The sequence below is a fragment of the Manis javanica genome, chromosome 1 (assembly GCF_040802235.1).
Source record: "Manis javanica isolate MJ-LG chromosome 1, MJ_LKY, whole genome shotgun sequence".
NCBI lineage: Eukaryota > Metazoa > Chordata > Mammalia > Pholidota > Manidae > Manis > Manis javanica.
This window is the reverse complement of record NC_133156.1, coordinates 38,754,748-38,774,152: the sequence shown is the minus strand read 5'-3', so window position 1 is coordinate 38,774,152 and position 19,405 is coordinate 38,754,748. Positions and strand designations below refer to the sequence as shown.

Here is a 19,405-nt window from a genome sequence, read left to right as displayed (position 1 = left end):
GAGACACCTTCACTTAATAAGTGGACTCTCTTTAAGATCTCTTTCTGTCTGAGAATATATGACCAAAACATAAGGCCATCAGTTGTTCTCGCATGGCTTATAAGACTCTAAAGTCATCATTGCCTTTGCTTTTGAAATGCTGCTGTTTAGGGGAGCGCCTTATGCCAGGCATTGGGAAGACCTCCAGGTGCATCTCATTTAATCCACACAGCAAATGTATGGATACACATGATTCTTAGCCCCATTTCACAGAGGAGGAGACTGAGGCTCAAGGTAGTTTGGTCCGGTCACACAATTCACAGGTAAGCTGAGCCCTAATCTGAACCCAGGTAGGCTTGATTCCGAAGTCTGCGTTCTTCACCTCTACCTACAATGGTGGCCTTTGGAAGCTGGATTCTATTATAACCATATCTGGTCTTTTAGGTAAGGCTTCACTTTAAAACTTGGTTCTGAGTGTAGTTTTCCTACCTGGAATTATAAAAATTTGCAAATGGCATATGCAAATATGGGAAGACCATAGCTGATATTCTAGTAGCTGAAATTCTCTATGTGTTGGCTAGTTAGAAATTCTGTAGGAATTAAACAGAAATTGTAATGATGCTTTTGGACGAATGCAAGATTCTCAACTACCTTTGGAGCCATCAGAGGACAACTTAATTATGTTCAGTCTAGGTTTTACGTTAAGTATGTTTTACTACATACGAATTATTCTAAACTTTACAAAACAACCATCACAATTAGAATACCCTCTAATAACAAGGATACATGAAGAACACAATTAGAGTACCCACTAATAACAAGGATACATGAAGAACACAATTAGAGTACCCACTAATAAGAACAATACGCGAGGAGTCAGAACACCCACACATTCAGCAGGTTGAATAATAGTTTACAAGCTAGTGCCCACATATAGGTTGGAATGTGAACAAGAGCAGCCTTCTGCAGTGAACACTGATGCACTGTCACAGCAAAGCCTGTCTGAACCTGGGGGGAGGAAATCTCTTATAGAGTTACTAGGGATTTCTAAATGTGATGGGCAGGAATAGTTTATATAGGGAGGGGGATATAACTGACTTAAGAGCCTGGTGTTCACTGAGGTCAAAGTACAGCAAATCCTGGAAGCATATGAATCACCAAGCTTGATTTAGCAGATCACAGGGCCAGACCATACCATTTTCCCATTTTACTGTCTCTGTAACAGGCCACTCTATCTAAAAGGGCTGGGATTAGGGTGAGGGGGTGAGGTCTCTGGGACCCTAAAAGTTAGGATGTGCATACTCTCCTAAGTGAGCACATCTTAGTTCTGGTCCTATTATTGAAGCTCCCATTCTGTATTCTCCTGTTTCCCATTCTAGGATTGAGGAGTATATAGCAAACACCAAACAAATCAGGGTTTACCTCTGGTGGGGGAAGGACACTGACTAGAAGGGGCATGAAAGAACCTTGCAGTTGATGGAAATGCCTTACATGTTGCTTGGGTTGTTGACTACACAGAAGTATACATTTGTCAAAACTCATGAAACTGTTTGTACACTTATGACTTATGCACTGAATGGCTGTATCCTCCTAAAATTCATATGCTGAAATCCTAACTCCAAATGTGATGGCATTAGGAGGTGGGACCTCTGGGAGGTAATTAAGTCATGAGGGTGGAGTCTTCATGAATGGGATTAATGCCCTTGTAAGAAGACAACTAGAGCTTGCTTGTTCACTCTCTGTTCTCCATTATGGGGGATGCAGTGGGAAGGCTATCTGCAAACCAGGAGGTGGGGCCTCGCCAGACCTGATCTGCCAGTGCCATCATCTTGGACTTGCTAGCCTCTGGATAATAAATGCATGTTGTTTAAATCACCCAGTCTATGGTATTCTTGTTATCCTTGGCCTTAAACCAAGATAACACAGCTGAGGGAATGCACCAAATATGCAATTTTTGTTCAATAATTACAGTATTATTAAGATGGAAGCTAACAGCAGACTGTGTCGGGTAGCAGCCCTCACAGCTACAAGTGTCCACATGGAGGTTGAGAAACACAGCAGAGGTGGCTGGAAGGGAGCCCTGTACATATGCACACTCTTCCCTCACAGGTTCAAGCTCCGATGCTGTCTGCTGGGTGCTCATACTGATTAGCAGTCTTCCTAACCCTCACTCCCACCCAAGGAGCTTCCAGTACAAGCTTCCTGGGAAGCACAGGTGAAAATACATTCAAGTGGATGGAAACTCTTCAGCAGCCCTCCTCAGTCCTGGGCAGGGGAGGAGAATAATTTTGCAATCGTTTAAAAGGGTTTAAGAAGTTCCCCATACAGACCCATTCAATGCACACAGGAGGCCTCTTGTTAAGGTTCCTACATCAGTCTTGGATTCTGTTCTAGACCAGAAGTTTAGGCCTCCTCGATGGCCAGAGGTCAGGAAGGATGGCCTGAAACAGCAGAATTCAACTCCTCCTTCTGAGTGGACAGCTCCCCACACTCCCCCGCCCCTCCCAGGACACCACATCCATGCAAGAGGAAACACACTCACATGCTGGATAGGGCATGCACACACCCCCGCAGGGCACCCGTCTGACCTGCTGGCTCAACAGGAGGCTGGGCCCTATTGAGAATATGTGGGAGTAGGGGAGCCTGGGCATTTTCTGAGGTTGGGCAAAGAAAAACAGGAAGGCAACATGATGTGAGGTGTTGAAAACTCACTACTAATCTCTGACACTGAGCTGATCCTGCAGACTCAGGTTACAGCCAACCAATGGGCCTGTTTAGAATCCTCACTCACAATCAAGTGTGCTTAAATCCACACTGCACAAAATAGATAACTTTATGAGATCTCAATAAATAAATAATCCTGATTCAGGAATTTAAGTCGTATTACTAATATGTGACATAGATGAGCATTTTTTAATAAAAGGCAAAACAGTACTTTAAGGAGAAAGAAAGTATGGTGAGTTTGATCTGGCAGATCTGAGTACTGTAATATTATCTCTATACAGACTTTGAAAAGATTGTAAAATAGGCATAGAAGTGATCATTTTCACCATTTTTAAAGTGCTGCAGACTTTTAGTCCTAAGGTCTCTCATCAGATGGTAAACACAGCCAGGCACTGCAAACAATGAGGTCTATTTATTTGGTGAACTGAATTTGCAAGCAATTTGCATCTCTGCTTTCTGGAATCACAATTGCTGTTTTCAGAGATCCCAAGAGGAATTAAAAGTGCTTCTAATTTCCTGTTTTAGTTAAAATTTCTCTAATGTTCCTTGAACAATTTGAATACCATCAGCCCAGAAACACAAACAGGGCTCTCTGAATCAGGGTGGAGAACTGCAGCTCAACTCTGTCATATGCCCTCCAGATAACCATGGCTCGGTAAATGGATGCCACAGCAACAGCACTGTCGGGAAAGATCACAGGCTAAGAGGGGTTAACCAACTGATAGATCCTGAGTTACAGGTTCAAATCCATTGCTAGGATTGGGTAAAGCTGCTGCTGTTTCTGTCTGTCTCTTCTTGGCATTCAGTGAGAAGAAAGGTTGAGTCTCCATCTGGGTTCCTTCTTGGTCTTCTTGGCTCAGGGGTGGGAAAATTCAAGGGAGTTGCTGTAGAGACCTCTAGAGATGATGCTCCTCCTTGTCTTGTGTCAGAAATAGTCTTTTGGAGAAGGTAAGAGGGAGAACAGGGACCCATCTTCCTGTTTGTAGATGTCAAACCAAAGCTTTAATACTTAGAGATGCTAACATTTTTGAAGGAAACCAATGTCATCACTTTTTAAATAACCTATACCCATATGATATGCAAGTGTATAATGCTTCTCTGTGTATGAATAGTTTGTGTGAGTAATTCCTTTATCACTATCCATCTGTATTAGTTTTCTGTGGCTGTTTTAACAAATTACCACAAACCTGGTAAAACAACAGAAATTTATTCTCTCATAGTTTTGGAATCCATGATCCAAAATCAGAATCACTGGGCCAAATCCAAAGTGTCAGCAGGGCCACACTCCCTCCAGACTCCCTGGGGGACCATTTCTTGCCTCTACCAGCTTCTGGGGCACCAGTGTGCCCTGAGTTGTGGCTGCCTCACTCCAATTTTCAAATCTCTCTTGAGATTTGGGCTTCTCTGTATGTGTGTAACTTTTGTGTGTCTCCCTCTTTTAAGGCCACATGATGGATTTTGGACCCATCTTGATGACCCAGGATAATCCTCCCATCTCAAGATCCTTCACTTAATCACATCCGTATAGCCCTTTCTCTGGGTTGCAGGATGAGGACCTGCTATCTAGCCCCCGCTGTCGGCTACTACACCAGGTGAGGCAGGTCCAATCACCCCCACGCAGTACAGGAGGAATCTAAGCAAAGTTAAATAACTCGCCCAAGGTAGAATACAGGATATTACACCATATATATCAACTGTGGCCATATGACGAAGCTCTTCCGGAGTGGGGGATCCATACCGCTGTGCAGCCTGGGAGAGGTGCCATGTGGACATGAGAACAGTGGGGCCAACGCAGGCTCCCCTGCTCAGGCCGTGGGGGGGCATGCTGGCAGCAGGGCACGGCCCCGGCTGGGATGAGCCCAGCAGGATGCGGCAAAGCACTAGGTCCCGGGGCCTGAGGACTCTGACCTAGTGGAGAGGACACTGCGAGAGGATGACCCATTTCCCTGAGGTCAAATCGCGGCTCAGACAAGGGTATTGTTTAGCTAGAGACAACCATACCAAACAAAAGATCACATCAACAATTTCTAAAGACTGAAAAGTCATTGGGAAATTACTGGTACAATTTAAGGACTGATTTGTGCCATAATCTCTATCACCTGGAAGGTAGTTTTAGGATAGTCTCTCATTTACTCAGAGAATAGTATGTTTAAAGGGTTGACTCATAAACTAATTTCAGTTATTAGGCTACTTGTTAAATGTTTTTTATATTTATTATCATTCCTAACCCTAAATGAAGAGCTCTGAGAGCTCTGAGTCAGGGGTACCTGACCCCAGACTCCAGAGCAGGAGACTTCAGAAAAGGAAACACTTGCTGATGGTATTTTTCCAAATGTATTCGGTGTTTTCCCTGCTTCTGTTGGCTACATTGAGGTAGTTGGATGTTCCCTCTGAAGTCTTTTACTTCCTTGCCTGTTCCCATCATTCTGGAATCTACTGTACTGCTGGTTCCTGTTCCTACTCCTCAAGAGAAGCTGACCGCAAGGCAAAGAGCATAAGCAGAAGAGCAGAGCACCGCAGAGGCTGGCCGGGAGCTCCAGCTCCAGGGACCGACGGAGCCAGGCTCAGAGCATTCCTCTGCTACAACCCTGCTTTGTGATGATGGTCAAGTTAATTAACTTCTCAGAGCCTTGATCTCCCCCTTTGTACAATGGGGGACCTTCCTCAAAGTTGCTGCATGGACAAAACAAGAAAACACCGGTACAATGCACCAAAATGTTCTCAGTGGTTATTTCTGAATTGTATGAGTTTGCTGTCTTTGACTTTTAAAATATTAATGTATGCATGGTTATATATATATTTAAAAATGATAAAGCTGTTTTATATTGTGCTGATGGACAGTGACTGCAATGGGGTGGAGAGGACTTGATAATATGGGTGAGTGTTGGAATCATAACATTGCTCATGTGAAACCTTCATAAGATTGTGTATCTATGATACCTTAATTAAAATAATAATAAAACTGTTTTCAGAAAAAAGGAGGAAGTGTCATGCCAGGGTGCACACCTTGCCCACAGCTTCTGGATGAAGTTACAGCCACCTCAGGAAAAGGCTGTGTCCCACTGACCTTTTCTTTTTAATAAAGTAGCTACTATTCCTGAGCCCAGCACTTTACAGAGATGGGGTCAGCTCACTTCCACATTAACACACTATAAGGCAGTAATTTTGATATTTACATTTACAGAGGAATTAATGCAGGTATATAAAAGTGAGGGAATTTGTCCAAGCCCACACTGGCAGCATTTGAACCTACCTGGGGTTTCAGGGCCTGTACTCTGCACCACTACCTTCCCCTGGGTGCCAGTCAGCTTTGGGGCCGAGGTATGCCCCCACATCATCCCTTTACTGCCACCTTCTGGAAGGGCACAGGGACCCAGACCTTGGCGGATGTCCCCGGGCAGTAATTTACTGTTGTAAACAATCAGGGCTCTCCTGGCCCCACAGCTGAAGAGGCTACAATTCAGATATGCTGCAGAAGGGGCCTCCCTAAAAGTGGAGAAAGAGTGAGTGTGGCTGGGGTGCGATCCCGAGGCAAGCGTCCCCAGATGACTTGTCTCGTTCACCAAGGGCTGCACTGGCTTCTCTGGGGGCTGCTGGTGACTGGTGACAGCCCAAAGGAGCAGGGCCAGCCCTGGCCTCAGAGCCAGGGACCCGGTTTCCCCTCCAGGCTCTGCTGCTAATCATTACAAGGCCTGAGGAATGCCCATCCTTCTCTAGGGATCTGTGAAAAACAGGACTTCTAGGCCTCTGTGCCTTAACTTCTCAAATAAAAAGCTCAGTGTTAAAAAATGGCATCCAGGAACACTCAAAATAAATTTCCATTTTCTGCGTCAAAGGCTTGAATTCCACCTCACCACTCCACAGGCCCCTAACTTGGGTATTTTCATTCCCCTCAAAATAACCTTCTCACAAAAGGCACCTGCAAACTACCATGTTGGCCCTTCAGTGGAGGGGACGCTTTTATGCTCAGCAAGGAGTCACCATTAGCACACATTACAGCAGATTTTAGAAAAGCCCCTGGGAAGACCGAATGCCACAGGAAAGCCACAGAGCAAGCGTGTACTCAGGGGACCCTGGGCACCCTGACACTCCAGACCTCAGAGCCCCTTGGCCAGGAGAGAGTCTGCGACGCACCAGGCAACGCATCACAACTTTCTGGATCACTGACGTGAATCGCAAGGAGACTCTCGTGCGTTCTCTGGGATACTCTGACTAAGGACCAAGAAGAAAAGGCTGACTTTTAAAAACGTAGTATGTGTAAAATATTTCAGGTCTAAATCTATATGAGCAAGGGCTGCTGCAACAAATTACCATAAACTTGGTGGAGTAAGATGACAGAACTTCATTCTCTTTTTCAGACGTGCTCTGTGATCTCCCCAGTGGAATGGTAGCCACATTTCTAGGTTGAGGGGAACAGGGAGGTGCAGACTCTCAGAGACAGATGAACCTTTGTGGGAAATGGAAAAGGGCAAGGAAGCAAAGTAGGATTCTTGAAAGAAAAGGAACTTTGGGATCAAACAATGGGGAGTAATAAACAGCTTCCACTTCTGGTGGGAACTCTGACTGACAGACTGGTAAGCAGTTTCTGGGGATGCTTGTGTGGAGGACTCCAAGGCCGTGTATAGATTCCCCTCTCCTAAAGGATGCACCCCAAAACTACTAGAGCTAATAACTGAATTCAGCAAAGTTGCAGGATAACACAATTAATACACATAAATCTATGGCATGCCTATATACTAACAAAGAACTAGAAGAAAGTCAGAAAAACAATTCCATTTACAATTGTATCAAAAAGAATAAAATACCTAGGAATAAACCTAACCAAGGAGGCAAAAGACCTATACCCTGAAAACTACTAGACACCCATGAGAGAAATTAAAGAAGAGGCCAATAAATGGAAATACATCCCGTGCTCATGGGTAGGCAGAATTAATATTGTCAAAATGGCCATCCTGCCTAAAGCAATCTACTATCAAAATAACAACAGCATTCTTCAAAGAACTAGAACAAAGAGTTCTAAAATTCATATGGAACTTCAAAAGACCCCAAATAGACAAAGCAATCCTGATAAGGAAGATTAAAGCAGGACGATTATGCTCCCCAATTTCCAGCTCTGCTACAAAGCCACAGTAATCATGACAATTTGGTACTGGCACAAGAACAGACTCATAGATCAATGGAACAGACTAGAGAGCCCAGATACAGACCCACACATATATGACCAATTAATGTATGATAAAGGAGCCATGAACATACAATGGAGAAATGACAGCCTCTTCAACAACTGGTGTTGGCAAAACTGGACAGCTACATCTAAGATGATGAAACTGGATTACTGTCTCACTCCATATACAAAAGTAAACTTGAAATTGATCAAAGACCTGAATGTTAAGTCATGAAAACATAAAATTCTTAGAAGAAAACAGAGGGAAAAATCTCATGAATATAAACATGAGCAATGTTTTCCTGAACACATCTCCTCAGGCAAAGCAAACAAAAGCAAAAATGAACAAGTGGGACTACATCAAACAAAAAAGTTTCTGTACAGCAAAGGACACCATCAGTAGAACAAAAAGGCATCCTACAGTATGGGAGAATATACTGGTAAATGACATATCTGATACGGGGTTAACACCCAAAATATGTAAAGAACTCACAGGCCTCGACACCCAAAAAGCAAATAACCCAATCAAAAAATGGGCCCAGGATATGAACAGACACTTCTCCAAAGAAGAAATTCAGATGGCCAACAGGCACATAAAAAGATGCTCCACATCGCTAATTATCAGGGAAATGCAAATTAAAACCACAATGAAGTATCACCTCACGCCAGTTAGTATGGCCAACATCCAAAAGACAAGGAACAAATGCTGGTGAGGATGTGGAGAAAGGGGAACCCTCCTACACTGTTGGTGGGAATGTAAATTAGTTCAACCACTGTGGAAAGCAATATGGAGGTTCCTCAAAAAACTAAAAATAGAAATACCTTTTGACCCAGGAATTCCACTCCTAGGAATTTACCCAAAGAAAACAAGATCCCAGATTCAAAAAGAGAGATTCACCCCTATGTTTACCGCAGTACTATTTACAATAGCCAAGATATGGAAGCAACCTAAGTGTCCATCAGTAGATGAATGGATAAAGAAGCTGTGGTACATACACACAATGGAATATTATTCAGCTGTAAGAAGAAAACAAATCCTACCATTTGCAACAACATGACTGGAGCTAGAGGGTATTATGCTCAGTGAAATAAGCCAGGTGGAGAAAGAAAAGTACCAAATGATTTCACTCATTTGTAGAGTATAACAACAAGCAAAACTGAAGGAACAAACCAAAAGCAGACTCACAGACTCCAAGAAGGGACTAGTGGTTATGAAAGGGAAGGTGGTGGGGAGGGAGGGAGAAGGGGATTAAGGGGCATTATGTTTAGCAGACATAATGTAGTGGGGGGCACGGGGAAGGCAGCGTAGCACAGAGAAGACAAGTAGTGACTCTATAGGATCTTACTATGTTTATGGACAGTGACTGCAATGGGGTGTGTGGGGGAGACTTGATAATATGAATAAATGTAATAACCACAGTGTTGCTCATGTGAATCCTTTATAAGACTGTATTTCAATGATACCTTAATTTAAAAAAATTCCCCTCTCCTTTCTCTTTCAAAGATACTGGTCACTGGATTTAGGGTTCCTCCTAAATCCCGAATGATAGCATTTCAAGATCCTGAATTAATTAAATCTACCTTAATTTAAATGACATATCTGTCATTTAAGGGCTTTCTGTCCCTTAAACTATACCTGAGCACTGTCATTGGAAAGAGCCCATTTCCAAATAAGGTCATATTCTGAGATTCTTTGTGGACCTGACTTTTGGGGGGACACTCAAACCAAACCAGTACAAGTACCATGATGGCTTAGCAAGCCTGACAGAGGTTCAGGACTGGCAGGGGTTGTACTCATGTTTTCTACCTACTATCCTGATCAACCCAAATTCAAGCTTTACAGATAATGGACCTCAGGCCCAGAGAATAAAAGGGTCTTGCCCAGCATCATACAACCAGGTAATGCCACAGCAGACAACAATAAAGAAGAAGAGGATACAGAGGTGAGGTGCAGGGGATATACATAGGAGGTGCAGGGCTGAGGGGGTGGGAGATGAGGATGAAATTCAGTGGTGGGATAACTGAGACAGGCATTTTTGCATTTGAAATCATTGTTTAAAGAGGGTCTAGATGGGTCAAAAAACAACTAGCCAATTAGAGAGAAAATACAGCAGTCTTGGAAGAAATAGTACCATTCCAAGGATTGGTTTGCAGGGGACTATTTTCCCTTTTTTGGCCAAAGGAAAGAGCTCCTCTCACTGGGCAAAAGCCTTTCCAGACTGGTCCCTGAAAGCATCATGCATACAGATGCCTGCTGGTTGCCATGGTGAATGATGCTGATCTGAAGAAATGAATAATGTGAGCACTGGGGGCGACAGTGGGATTACTCAGACCAGCTAGAGAGACATCAAGGAGAGCCCAGAGCAGAGGAGGGGAGAAGCCACTATCAGCTTTCGTCTGCTCTGCCTCTGAGCGCTGTGCTCTAACCAGATCCACCACAAGCATCAGGTAAGGGACATAAACGGCTCTTCTTGGAGATGGAAGTGGCTTTTCCTTTTACACTCTGTTTGGAAGAAGGCCGGGCAATGGTAATATGAATATCTAAAAATAGGGGGAATTTAGAAACAGAAGCAAAGGAAGAAAAACAAGTAAGGGTGACTGACTTGGCTCCCAAAACTGGCGACGATGCTGGTGTTTTGACAGAAAGCCCTTAAAAATGTCTGTTGTCAGGAACTCAGTCTGCAGACAGCCAGGAGCAGATGCAAGGCAAATAGGAGAAAAGATTAATGAAAAGAAACAGGATTTCTGATCACCCGCGATGGAAGGGTTTTACGAAGGTCATTGCCTCTGCATCTTAAGTAATGAATTAAGCTCTTTTTACTGTGGTCAGAGGTGTGTTTATGGGGATGTGTGGGGTGGGGTGGATGGATGTGTATAAGAAGGATTCAGACAGAGGGAGTGTGAATATGCAGTCTCCTTTGCAATGACCTTCCCTGGAGGGATCTGAGCACACCTCTCTCGTCCTTCATCATTACCCATGCTTCTGGGAAGAAATTTCCAGCCAAATAGAAGGGAACTATACCTGAGCACTTCAGTTCACTGTCATCCTTAGAGAAGAAAAACAAGGATTGAAAAATCACTCAATGCTATGCATTTTCCTGCAACTCACCTCCTCTAGGAATATGGGCATGAAAACAAAAGGTTGGAGGGAGGAGAGAAAGCAGCTCGTAATGGAAAACAGTTTGGCTTACTATTTAATTCAGATTAAAATCAGATCGACTGATTTTCTTCCTAATCATTGTAATCTAAAACAAAACCTTCTGTATTTCACGTGGGAGAAGAGGTGCAGAGAATAGAGCTGCATGAGACCCATATGTGAACACACACAGGCTGAAAATGGCTGTCCCTGAATTTTAGATTCGGGGAAATTCAGTGGAGGGCAACTGTATCTCTCAAAGAGATAGAATTCAGGAGAGACTCAAAAGGCTTGAAGAAGGCTCTCTCCTACCAAAGCAAGAGGGCTGGCAATCTGAAGAGGGTTCATTTGATTTATCTGGAAAAACAGCAGTTGGGTCTTAGTACCAGCATCTCATTTCACAATCACTTTCTATCACTGAACCCAGCAGCCTTGCATTTGGAAATCCAGTGGTTAAGTTGCTTTGAGTCTTTCTCTTACCTGTTAGCTGAGTGATATCAGATTGCTCATCTGCAAAATGGGGATCTAGCTCAGAGGGTGTGATGGAGAATAAAGGAAATTTATTGTATGTTAAGCATCTAGCATGACCTGTGACACTGCAACTACTCACTCATGTTTGGTTATTACCATTATCAACATTCATATACCAGTAATATCGTTAAATAGTAGCAGTTATGCTGGTATTAGCAGCTGACTGTCTTGACCTGTGAAACTAATTTCCTGGGTATCTTGGGCTTTGAACAAACAAAACATGAGCAGAGGCTTTGGGAAGAAATCAGCTGCCAGTGAGTGATGACGCAAATCTTCTCTATGGGCAACAGAACTGGGAGGCTAAAAAAAGCAGCGGGCAGAATGTTCTAGATGACTGAGCTTGCAACACCTGGAGCAGAAGTGGGAGGTCCAGGGGGGCTACTGTAGGTGAAACAACTGCTTGTCTTAGAGCTCACAGACCTCTGGTGACTAAAGGGGGGATTCTGAGTTGTCCTGATTGCTCCTTTGATTGCCTTTTTTCTCCTTTTTTTAAGGGTTGTGAACAATGTTGTGCTTGAAGGCTGAGCCAGGCAGGGTGAGGCTGAGGGATGTGGGCCTGAAGTCCTCCAGCTTCGGCCTGAGACAGCCGTGATCTGCACTTTTGTTCTTGGTTTCTCAGTTATGCCTAGCTGAGTAACATGATCTCCTGGCTTCCATTCCTTTGTCTGTAAAATGGGGGCAACATTAGTCCCCATCTTGAATGTCCAGTAAAGGTGACTATGATTATCCTAACTGATTACTACGTGAGGGGCTGTCATGCTCTTTGATTCTGGTTTCAGGATCAGGATGAACATCGAGGTTGGGAACGTGTCTTATACGGGAGCCATCATTTCCTGGTCGTCCTCGGAGCCCTGCCTGGAGGACTATTACCATATTATGTACAGGCCCAACTGGAACAGCATCTTCTCCGGCTACCTTCGCTACAGCTTCCACCACGAGGAGAAGGTGCCTCGCACCATCAGCTCTGTGGTGCTGGAACACCTCGCCCCTTCCACCCTCTACTTCCTGTGCATCAGCTGCAAGAAGATCGCCTTCCCCTACAGGCACTACTGCACCATGTTCCACACCCTGGATAAGAGTCCGCTGGCTGCAGGAAGCTCCCTGGTGGACCCCCAAATCTCCCTTTGGGTGCTGATGGCCATTCTGCTGGCCTGCTTCACGGCCGTCTTGGCTTTCATCTGCTTGCAGTTTTGGTGCATCCGCTGCCATGAGCCTCGCTGGTCTTACCGAGCCGGCCACATGGAGGAAGCCAATGGGTTGGTGAGATGGCCAGAGGAGGCCCCAGCTCTTGGCCACAGGGACGAAGATGTGCAGGGGCTCCCCCTGGAGGAAATGCCACGCAAGAACTCCGGAGTCGAAGCGGAACCAGGAGCTGGAGCCCAAGCCGATGCCGCCCGGGATGCCCCTGACGTGCGTGCCTTACAGAGGGAGGGTGGTGACCGTCCGGCCATACTGCCTCGTTTTGGGGAGTAACAGGTGGGGAGGGGGCAGCTCCACACAGTAGTCTTCTGTAAAATGTGCTTCTAGACTATATGTCTTGGTTCATTCCACTTCCAAGTCTTGGGCTCCTGACCTCGAGGAGGACCATTTCTAACACCGTTGTATTTTCCAGGTTAGTTCCTCTTCTAAGGCCATCTGTGCTTACTTTTTGAAAAGGAGGTCAAAGTTGGCCATTTTTATTCCATCACAAAGAAAATCGTTGGCTTTGCTGTTGTTGACGTGTCACCTTACAGTGGGTTCTCGCATACACACGGTACCTATTTACAGCGTTGGTGAGACTTTGTGAACGTCGTCCCCCTTTTCCCACCCTGGTGTGGAAATGGAACTTAAGGAAAGTAGAGATAACACCTGTTTTAATCTCTGATGCATCCCAGCATACAGAATCTAGCCCAGTTGGATCTATAGTGGGGTACTTAATAAACGTCTGCTTAATGACTGGCAAAGGACTGAAGGTCTAGATTTAGGGCACCATCTGGGAGGTACAGTCGGGATGTGTGCTGTGAACAAGGCAGCAACGAGAAGAAGGCCTGTCTCCTAGCTCTAGCTCCCGCTCCCGCCTTCCGGGATTTCCTTCAGCCTCTGCCTTCCCAACCACGTCCTGTCTGCCAATCCCTTATTTTATGGGGCACAAAATCCCAGAATCACAGGATGATACTGCAATGAATCAGTCGACCAACTGGAGGAAGTGGATGCCAGGATGAGAAGCCCTACATGCCCATCTCCCCGCTCACCTCAGTGAAGTCCTTTCTGGTAGTTCCTGCCCAAGATCCAGCCCCCCAGGTCTGTGTGCACCCCTACCCCTGCTAGCAGCAACAAATAAAGATGAATATACTCGCAGTTGTTTCTGCTTGGATCTCACTGCTGCCTCTGTGTCGGCACCTTCTTGCTTTTCTGATGCAGGGGACACTATGCCATTTGTTCTTTCCCACTAGCACCTCTTGGAAGTAGGACAGGGGCAAGACTACGTACCTTGGACCCATAGAGGTAATAAGGCTGGACGTTGGCAGGTTTATCTCTTTGTGGTTCTTGGGTGAAAGGAATGGCAGTTCGGACAAAACTAGTAGGAGACAAAAGAAGGGGCAAGAATTAACTGGGTCCTAATATTCTTCTTCACGGGACACGTTGGAGTGGGAGCCTTTCTTGACCAGGTACAATCACACAGTTTCTTAGGTGGCTGCCTGTAAGGGTACTAAACCCTCTGACAAACCCATTCAATTATTGTCTCCTTTCCAGAGATGGGCAAACAGCAGTCCAGATTCACAGGCTGGACTCTGGACTTGTGGCTGCTCAGAAGGACAGCAGGCAAGAAAGTGAGAATGAACTGGGCCTGAAAACAGCCTTCTCCAGGGCTCTATCCCTTCACCCCCAGCCTGGTTTCTTAAGAGCAGGATTCTGCAGACTCTTTCTGCAAGCCAGATGGTCTCTATCGCAATCACTCTGCTGGTGGTGTGAAAGCGCCCCTAAATGTGAATGAGTAAACATGGCTGAGTGCCAATAAAACTTTGTGAATTTCAAATATCTTCCACTTACTACCAAATAACAGTTCTTTGGATTTTTCCCCAACCATTTAAAAAGTCAGCATACTCTTAGCTCATGGGCTACACAAAAACAGTTGGCAACTAGACACAGCTTGTGGGCCAGTTTAAGGATGTCTGATGGAGAGGATTAAGTCTCAAATCTTTAGAGAACAGGAAGTCTGTTGTGCTAAGTGTGTGGATTCATGCTCATATGTAGGTACCTCCCAGAGCATTCCATTCATTCAACATAATTATTTAATACTGGCCATGAGCCAGGCCCTGAGGATAGTGACAGGACCAGTCCACACATGCATTTTTGCATATTCTTATGTTATTGTTTTATACATGAATATATGTTTTACCTCTTCTATCAGACTTTAAATCTCTGCAGGGATAAGGCATTAAGTCTTGTCTCTACCTTAGTGCCTGACCCAGGGCTGTGTGCACCTCGCAGGAGACATGTTCTGCTGGGTCATGAACATGTGTGCTCTGCAAATGTATGCCTATTTTGCATGAATGTGTTCACATGTGTGGATGTCCTCATAAAAGTACAACCTGGTCAGGTCACTCTCCTTGCTCAAGCCCTTCCAAGGCTCATGAATGCTTGAGCCTCAGGTGGCTGGCGGAGCAGCGCACAGTCTGGCTCCTGCTATCTCCTGCATCCTGCCTTGTCTCTTGTGGCGTCATTCCCTATCCCCTCTGCTCCCCCCTCACCAGCCAAGTACTCTTCTCCTGCCATTCTGCCTTATTTACTCCTACTCATTATTCACATCTCAACTCAAGCATTACTTCCTTGGAGGAGGAAGCCTGTCTGAGGTCTGCAGCTGCTGGGACTGGATCACGTGGTACCACTTTCTCTCTCCTGGTGGCATGCTTTTCTCCACCTCCAGGTTCACTGGTTATAACAACACATTTGTTGTGCAGCTGTTTGATCACCTTGTCCTCCTCTAGGCTGAAGGCTCCAAGAGGCAGGACCAGGTCTGCTTGTTCCCCATGTCACCCCACCTCCGGCACAGAGCCTACACCTGGGATGGGCTCCAGGAGGCATTTGCTGCATGAATGAACTGACCGTCTGTGCCGGGCCTAGCTTGGAGGAGGCAGTGGGCTGCTCTCTCTGCCCCCACCCTGCCCAGCCCCCTTTGCAGAAGGACTCCCTTACCGGTTGGTGGACCCATTGTAGCAGTAGTTGGGGAGGAAGTCAAAGTTCAGCTCCCAGAAGACGTGCAGGGTGATGCGGCCATAGGGCGCAGACACGTTGTGATTGGCCTCCCGGAACATGGCATCAAAGCTGTCCAAGGTCATGTGCTTACACAGCAGCCGGTGTGTGAGCCGGTTGATCTCCAGCAGCCATTCCAGCTCCTGCCCAGAGAGAGAAGCATGGCTGCTTCGGCCTTCCACACACCTTACACACATGTGCTGCTCTATTGTGCAGATTCCTTTCAGGCAGGTGAGAGCCCCTCAGATGACCTCCTAACTGCTGATATGAAGACTAGGGCCCCCAGAGTGACATGTGACAACATCCCCTTCTTCTGAGGAGTGGCAATATTGCCAAACTATGCTGAGGGAGGCTGCATGCCTGCTCTGAGAAGGGGACCACAGATCATAGCAAATGCCCTGTCTGCATACTTGGGGTACTACTTACTTACTATTAGGTTGGATCATATGAAACTACTAGCTCTTCAGGTCAAATGCCACCAAGTATTAGTAATTTCATATGGTTCAATCTAACATGTGCCAAGCAGTATCCTAAACACTTTACATGTGTACTTCATTCAGTGCTCAGAAACTGCTGAGGTCAGCATTCCAATGTCCTTTCTCTACACATAAAGGAACTAGGGCTTTGAGAAGTAACTTGGCTTCAAAAGCAGGAAGTTGGCCCCCAGAGTCTACAAACCACTATATACTACAGAAATTTTTAGAAGAGCTGCAGCAGTACACCCCCTCTGGGGACTCCTCCCATGTCCCTCAGTCACACAGGGGTTGGGTACACACACTGGCAAAGGGGCAGCTGTGAGCCAGGCACCAAGGACCTGTGTGAGGCGCAGGCCCTGACCGTTTAGGATCCCACCTTCAGGCAGAGAGCGGCAGCAGAGTGGGGAATATGTGGACATTACACGTCACTGCATTTGTGGGAAGGTAAAAGGACAGTGAAACCCTCTGGGCTCACTTTAGTCCCTGTTGCACTGCTGTCAAAAAGACCCAAAGCATAATCTTGTGCAGAGAGAGAAGGCATTTTCTTGTGATGCTCAAGGACACTCCTCTATGGTGGGTAAGCCATCTGTTGAGGTGGGTACTGCCCCCATTTCATGGAGGGGAAAACCGAGGCCCAGCAGGTGAAGAAACTTGCCGGAGATCACCCAGGGAACACAGGGTTTAAGAAGTGACCCCAGGTCTCCTGATTCCAAATCACATGTTTGACCTCCTTGACCCAGCTGCCTGGAATAAAGAAGCAACTGCTCAGAAAGCCCTTTGAAAAGTAAAGATGGTTTTACAACATAAAAGCTAAAAAGACACACCCAGGAGTGAAAGGGCCAGCTTTAATGGCCGGGACACGATGCTAAGTTGTTTATGGTCACAGGAGGCAGCCCCACACCAGGGCTTCAATTTTATTCTTATCAGTCACAAGACCCCCCCTAATACTGTTTGGGGTCCCAGGTAGGGCTTCTCAGCCAAAGCAAGTAGGGACCATCTGAGCCCATAGGAGAGAATGTCCTTGGGGGCTCCTCCACGTGGGCTCCCCAGGAAGGGCCTACTCTCCTGGGGCCCACGGTCCTCACCTGATAAACACAAGCTTGGTTTCGTTCCCAGCCAAAACTGGTGTGCTCAAGCAGAGACCCCAGACCACGCTTCCAATCTTGGAGCTTTGTCGGTCTGAAACTCAGAATCTGTGGCTCTCAGTTAGGGCTACAGAACTAGATCAAAGCTTGCAACTTGGATGCTGCAGTGATCAGACAGGTCAGATATGTGAGACAAGCTGGGGTGGGAGGAGGCCTGGGGCTGGGCTCTCTGTGCACTGGAGAGCCCTTGCTGTTCAGGGGGGAGCTGCTACTGAGCCCCATCCAATGGCTGCCACGCCAACTGTCGCCATGTTGCAATGGGACTTAGTGATGGCAGATCCTGCCATATTTCAACAAAAGGTAGAAACCTCGATTTTAATTCTGGAATAGCAGCTGGACTCCCAGTCATTGTGTACCATGAAGAAGCTGAACAGCAGAAATATAGAATCAGCTCTCCACTTCTGTCTTCTGAGGCCTAGCTAGCTGGACTGTCTCTTTGTTGTTGTTCATTTAGAGAGGGCAAAAATTTTTTTAAATAAATAAAATAATAAATGGAATAAATGCTAATGAGTTTATTTCTAAAGTCACTGAGTGCCCTGGCACACTGCGGTGGCCTGTCACCGGGAAGATGTCTGCAGATGAGAAACTGGGGAACAATTTCTGTTCTAGTGTTCTGGGATTTTAACAGTCTCACAAATGCACGTCAGTGTTTACGAGGGAGACTGAAGGAGAGAACACCCAACTCTGCTGATGTGGGGCTCCTGGACGTGTAGGTCCACTGCTTCCATCATGCTACAGTATAGAGTGTTTGTTACATAATCCAAACCATGTTTTTGCATCAGCTGTAACCCTCTAGCCTTTAAATCAGAAGAAGGTACTTGGGTGTGGGGTGCCAGGCTCAGTGCATCAAGGCTCAGGTTTAGAAGGCCACATGAGTTGTTCGGAAGCCTTCTGAGATGGTATCTTTCTTTAATAAAGTCAGTTCAGTGAGGGGCAACAGAAAGTAGCAGAACTGGGAAAATAAAACACCTAACTGGGCAACTTCTGTGAAGTAGTGGGAAGAGTTCTTCAGGGAACTAGAAAACCTTAGCAGCTCGGTGGCCCCAGGTAGAGAAGAACAGGGGTCTTGACCTCGGGCACACAGAGGCCTGATAGGTCACACACATGAATGAGCCTGTGGGCACACCCAGCTAATGGGAACATCTGGTCACTTCTAGGGAACTGCTGCCTTCTGGGAAGGCCGATGTGATGTTGCCAGAGCTTCTGCAGTTTTATTCGAATTCTCCTAAATGTTAAATGTTGGTTCAAAATTTCAAATATGCTCTGCAGCTGAAACAAAACACAGCTTGCAGGCTGCTAGCTCTCAACTTCACATGTGATCCTTCCGAGAATCTTTTTGCTCAGCTGTGCAGGATGAGGGTGACTGACCTAGGAAGTCTCTGTAACGCTCCTCCCACCTTGGCATAGAGCCGCCCTGTCTCAGAATGGAGTTTTCTAAGGTGGAGGGAAGAGCAGAGGGGAGCACATTCTTCGGTTTGTTTCTCAGAAGAGGTAGAAGCTTCTCAGCCAAGGCAAGTAGGGGCCATCTGACCCCTGCGGCTCCTCCACGTGGGCTCCCCAGGAAGGCTTTACTCTCCTGGGGCCATGGTCCTCACCTGATAAACACAAGCTTTCACCGCTTGTTTTGGTCTTGTTCCCAGCTAAAAGAACATTCAGTGCCTTTCAAGGGGAGAAAAAGGCCATGGACACCCACCTGCACCCAAACCAGTTTTTCCATGAGATACACTCATTCATTACTGGGAAACTAGAGGATACAGATAAACAACACTTGCAGATAATCATGCTAACATTTGGCATAAACAAAGACCAATCTATTTCTTATAATACATCTCCCAGAAGAACGTGTGCTATATTATAGTCTCTTAAAGCAAGTGACCCAAGACTTAGGTGAGCAGCTGGGTCAAGTCCTCCACAACATGCTGCTGAAAATTCATCCCAAGAACATTTCATTGCAGTGCAAATATTCTATGATCCTCTCATCTTTTTAAAAAATAAGCTATTATTTATTAAGTGCAAG

The 19,405-nt window shown here is 45.9% G+C and overlaps 2 protein-coding genes across 4 annotated transcripts in view; one reads left to right on the top strand and one right to left on the bottom strand.

Moving 5' to 3' along the window:
* Positions 1–19,405, bottom strand: part of CYFIP2 (cytoplasmic FMR1 interacting protein 2) — a 117,266-nt gene that overhangs the window by 37,206 nt on the left and 60,655 nt on the right. For all 3 annotated transcript variants that reach the window (XM_037025120.2, XM_037025121.2, XM_017677272.3), the window contains 2 exons: positions 15,711–15,910; positions 14,004–14,091 (listed from right to left, as the gene is read on the bottom strand). In XM_037025120.2, the coding sequence (XP_036881015.1) occupies positions 14,004–14,091; positions 15,711–15,910 (288 nt within the window). The remainder of the gene's footprint in view (positions 1–14,003; positions 14,092–15,710; positions 15,911–19,405) is intronic.
* Positions 10,065–13,871, top strand: FNDC9 (fibronectin type III domain containing 9). The gene is made up of 2 exons (XM_017677274.3): positions 10,065–10,315; positions 12,314–13,871. Exon 2 carries the CDS (start codon positions 12,321–12,323, stop codon positions 13,005–13,007), a length of 687 nt encoding a protein of 228 aa, XP_017532763.3. The 5' UTR covers positions 10,065–10,315; positions 12,314–12,320; the 3' UTR covers positions 13,008–13,871.

Coding starts and splice junctions, on each gene's coding strand:
- FNDC9 (XM_017677274.3), top strand. CDS start 12,321: ATGAACATCGAGGTTGGGAACGTGTCTTATACGGGAGCCATCATTTCC.